This window comes from Octopus bimaculoides, chromosome 11 (genome assembly GCF_001194135.2).
Source record: "Octopus bimaculoides isolate UCB-OBI-ISO-001 chromosome 11, ASM119413v2, whole genome shotgun sequence".
Taxonomy (NCBI): Eukaryota; Metazoa; Mollusca; class Cephalopoda; order Octopoda; family Octopodidae; genus Octopus; species Octopus bimaculoides.
In genome coordinates this window covers 40,674,357-40,679,194 of record NC_068991.1, presented here as the reverse complement: position 1 = coordinate 40,679,194, position 4,838 = coordinate 40,674,357, and the positions used below count along the sequence as shown (strand labels likewise).

At 35.8% G+C, this 4,838-nt stretch overlaps 1 protein-coding gene across 4 annotated transcripts in view; it reads right to left on the bottom strand.

The window, feature by feature from the left end:
- The window catches only part of LOC106868475 (repetitive organellar protein), a 73,284-nt gene that overhangs the window by 67,110 nt on the left and 1,336 nt on the right, over positions 1-4,838 (bottom strand). For all 4 annotated transcript variants that reach the window (XM_014913752.2, XM_014913756.2, XM_014913755.2 and 1 more), the window contains exon 2: positions 2,652-2,695. In XM_014913752.2, the coding sequence (XP_014769238.1) occupies positions 2,652-2,687 (36 nt within the window). In that variant the 5' untranslated portion in view covers positions 2,688-2,695. The remainder of the gene's footprint in view (positions 1-2,651; positions 2,696-4,838) is intronic.

Genomic DNA, 4,838 nt, shown 5'->3' with positions numbered 1-4,838 from the left:
ATGCACATCAATAAAATTTGAATTTAGATTTATATGTCATTTACAAGGTGTAAAATCCAGTAGTCTGACTAGTAAATCATCATAATCTTCATCATTTTTATCTTTACCTTTTACTTGTTTCAGTATTTAGAATGCAGCCATGGTGGAGCACCACCTTGAAGAATTTTTAGTCGAATGTATGAACCTCAAAATTAATTTTTATAAAACCCAGAACTTATTCTATCAATCTCTTTTGCTGAACCATTAAGTTACAGGGATGTAAATACACCAAGCAGTAGTAGTAGGGACAAAAAGACACACACGTAAACACACATACACATACACACACACAATGGGCCTCCTTTAGTTTCTGTCAACCAAATCCACTCAAAAGGATTTCATTGGCCTGAAGCTATAGTAGAAGACACTCATTCAAGATGTCACACAAGGATGGTCTGACAGGAGCTGGCTAGGCAGAAGTCTGCACCAGGTTTCAGTGTTTGTTTTGGCATGGTTTTTAGGGCTAGATACCAAAGCAGACATGTAATTGTAAAAAAAACTAGCTTTGCAAGTATGTCTACAACATATCATGAGCATAAAAATGGTATGTTGTGTCCTTTTATAATTTAGCAGCTCAACAAACAGAAATCAATAAATCAAACTAGTACCTAGCTGCAATGGCTTGACTAATCTGCATACCATGCTTAATTTAAATAACTATTTGTGAAAAGATCCCTTTGTCAGAAAAGAAATGACGTGGATACTTCTCTGGTGAATTGTAAACAAACTGTGAAATCCATCAGAACACATGCCTACATTTTGATGTGTATGAAAAGAATAACAGCATAAAAACTGCAGTTTAAATACTTTAATTGTATCTTAGGTTTTCTAAACCATGCTATGTTGTGTGTAAATATCAATTATTTAGTATGAAAATTAAATTCTTACAACTAAGTTATAATTTGTGTTTAATTTAAAAAAGCTATTTGTGTTAAGACCTCTTTGTGAGCAGAGGAATAAGCTGTCAACAAACCATGAAACGTCAAGACAGTCTCCTTCATGTTTTTGTGTATGAAGAGAAAGTGTAGTCGCATCTTTTTAAAGTTCAGTGACTGTGCACTGCACAGCACCTTGGGTAAAAGCTTTCCACCATAGCCCCAGGCTGACCAAAGCCCTGTGAATAGATTTGCTAGGTGGAGACTGAAAGAAGCTTAGCATGTGTCTCCTTGTCTTGACAGCTTGTGCTAACTATAAACAAGCACCATTGTCCTGTAAGCAGGGTTGTTCATTTCCAGGTATCCATGAAAAACCTGTCTGGCCATCAGAAACCTTGCCTGGAAACAAATGAGGGTTAGTGATAGGAAGGGTATCCAGCCACAGAAAAGCTGCCTCAACAATTTCTATCAGATTCATGCAAGCATGGAAAAGTGGACATTAAATGATGATGATTATTATAGTAATTGTTGATGCCTACTCATTAGTGCTTGTCGTATCACTAATCTAGCAATTAGAGAAGTCTGTTTCACAGAGGTCTAATAAGACTAAAACATGTAGAGTTGTCATTTATATGAAGATGAGATTAATATTCAATGAGCTGATGGTGAACTGGTAAAATCATTAGCATGCCGAGCAAAATGCCTAGTGGTTTTTTTTATCCATCTTTATATTCTAGGTTCAAATGCTGACGGGGCTGACTTTGTCTTTTATCCCTTCAAGGTCAAGAAAATAAGTACCAGTTGAGCACTGGAGGTTGATTTAATTAACTTAGCCCCTCCCCAGGAAATTGCTGGTCTTGCGTGAAAATTTGAAACCAATATTCATTGAGCTAATGTTTTTTCCTCACTACATTGCATAAATGTCATTAATTTATATTAAAAAAAAATTCATTAGAGTTATTTTCCTCAATACATACCAAATCAGTTTTCACAATAAGTATTCAGTCATCTGATAAACTATACCATCTGGTCATTGTATTAGCATGTAAGTGGCTGAGTATCCACAGACACTTGATGTAATTCTCCACTGTAACCAACATGATACAATGTGACAAGGACAAACCTTTAAATTACAAATACAATTCCATTTGATAGGCTTCCACAGTTTCTGTCAACTTAATTTTACTCACAAGGCTCAGGTTGCCACCTGATAAAAAGAGAAACTTATTCAAGATGCTATGCTGTAGGATAAAACCCATGACCTCATGAGTGTACAGCCAATCACAAGCATTTGGCCTTGATGGCACTAGAAAAGGGACATGACTCTGTCCAGCTTGTTTGATTTACAACTGGTTTGGTTTCTTCACAGTTGAGAAGTTAACAGAAGAAGCATCCTGCTATAAAATAACTCCTCCAACAAAACAGATCTTCCCTGCAAGCTGCAGCACCTCACTAGTGCTGGTGGCACAAAAAGATTTAAAAATTTTTTTTTTAAAAACACCCAGTATACGTTGTAAAGTGGTTGGTGTTAGGAAGGGTATCCAGCCATATAAACCAGGCCAAAACAAACACTGGAGCAGGATGCAGTCCTTGGACTATTGGAACTTGTCAACCCATGCCAATACTGAATATGGACATTAACTGATGATGATAACATGATTAGTATAGCATTTTAACTGCTACGGCATCTTTTCAATAACAGAGATTAAAATAAGCATAATCATAAAATCTACTCACCCACTGGATTAATGTATCTTTCTTGCTAAGATCCATTTGGTATTCTACAGAAGTAAACAAAATTCACAAGGAAATTTATCATTTTAATATAAACACATTTAATGATCACATTTAAATAGGGTCATAAAGTTCATACATTCAACAAACAAAACATTATTTTTTGCTAAAGTTCTCAATAGAAAGAAGCTGCAAGTAAATAGAAGGGATGGTCTCTTATGGATCTGACTTGATGTAAACCTTTAAGGTGGTTGTTAATGAGAGTGAAAAACACGTAATGACAGAGTTTAATGTGAGGATGAAGTTTAATGAAGGCATGTGGTGTTTTAGTCAAGGGTGACCAACTGTAAAGACATAGTCACCACTTATATAAACAAAATTTAATGCAATAATGTACAGGAGAAATGTAACAGGCTAAAAATGTCAGCAAATCATCAAACATAATGAAGTTTTATGATACAGTTATAATGATGGAGTTTAATGTGAAGATGTATCAGAGAAATGAATGAAGAAAAATATTTGCTTGATTATTAATATGATCATTTATTAAGCTGATTATAATATTGATTACCATCATCATCGTTTAACGTCCACTTTCCATGCTGGCATGGGTTGGATGGTTTGACTGAGGACTGGCGAGCCAGAAGGCTGCACCAAGCTCCAATTTAATCTGGCAAAGTATCTACAGTTGGATGCCCTTCCTAATGCCAACCACTCCAAGAGTGTAGTGGGTGCTTTTACGTGCTACCAGCATGAGTTGTTACAATATGATATACACAACTTCGAGTTTGTGTGTACACAGCTTGTTTGTCAATAGAGTAATATATTTCATCTCTGATTCTTTGGTTCATTGTGTATGTTAGTAGTTTAGTTTCATCTCTTTGACTGAATTTACCAAAGAGATCAACTAATATTTGGCTGTGGATTTATATTGTTGCTAATTAAATTAGATCAAAATAAAAGAATAGGGTTCTTTGTCCCTACTCAGGTTTGAGGTCAATTTTTTCTCATTAGTCTCTCAGTGCAATGGATGAAGATAATAGGCTGAGGATTTGTTTGACATTGTGGAAAAATGTTGATTCACTTTTGAATCTCAGCTTAGCTATTCTGAAGCTGTTTGTTACTGAGATATTTAACACTTTAGCATTCAGATTAATGTCAACAGTAATCCTTATTCATTCACATCTTAAAAAATTAATCTGGTATTATCTTGTAACTTCAAGATTTGAAAGATGTAATTGTTTATTTTTAGAATGACATTGCAGGATAGGTGAGAGATGCTGGTTCTGACCAGTTTGAGCATAAAATGGGTGGAATATTTGGGCCAGATACAGCCGGTTTAAACACTGAATGGTTAAAGTATTGTAAGAAGTGGTTGTTTACAGTTGATTCAATCATATTAGATGCACTGAATGGGAGATTTGTCACGGCAGTGGATTAGTAGAATCATTACAGTGTTGGACAAAACTCCTTACAGGGGTGTAGTCAGGGCCAGATTTATGTATGGGCTAGTATTGACCATAGCCCAAGGACCCCCATGCATGTGGTGGGGTGGGGCCTTTAATTCAGAGAAACCTAAAGCTTAGTTTTAAAAATTCAGATAATATATTTACAGCAATCAAATAATTTGTAATTTTTTTCCCTTGTTTAAAAAATTTATTCTAATCCGGTAAAGTTCTTTTAAAATTATTGAGCCTTTTTTTGATTTATTGGTCCCTTTTAGATTAAAAAAAGGGGGGGGGGCATTGAATTTAAGTGAATACTTCTGAACCTACTGAAACCCACTTATGTAATAGCAGTTCTGTGACAACTCTGAGACTGAATCCGAGTGAATGTCAAATCCGCCCCTGAGTGTAGTTACCTTCAGGTTGGAGGTCTAGCTTCTTGATATTATGAGAAGCAATTGCAAGACTGATTAGGACTGACATAGGACGGTGGGCATATCTACACAAAGCAGGCACTACTTATATACAGAGCTCCCGATGCACCTACGTAACGATGTGTTTACAATGCACACTCGTTAGGGTTACGTAGATGCATCGGGACCTCTGTATTTAAGTAGTACCGTTAAGGGATCTCTGTATTTAAGTAGTACCGTTAAGGGATCTCTGTATTTAAGTAGTACCGTTAAGGGATCTCTGTATTTAAGTAGTACCGTTAAGGGATCTCTGTATTTAAGTAGTACCCACA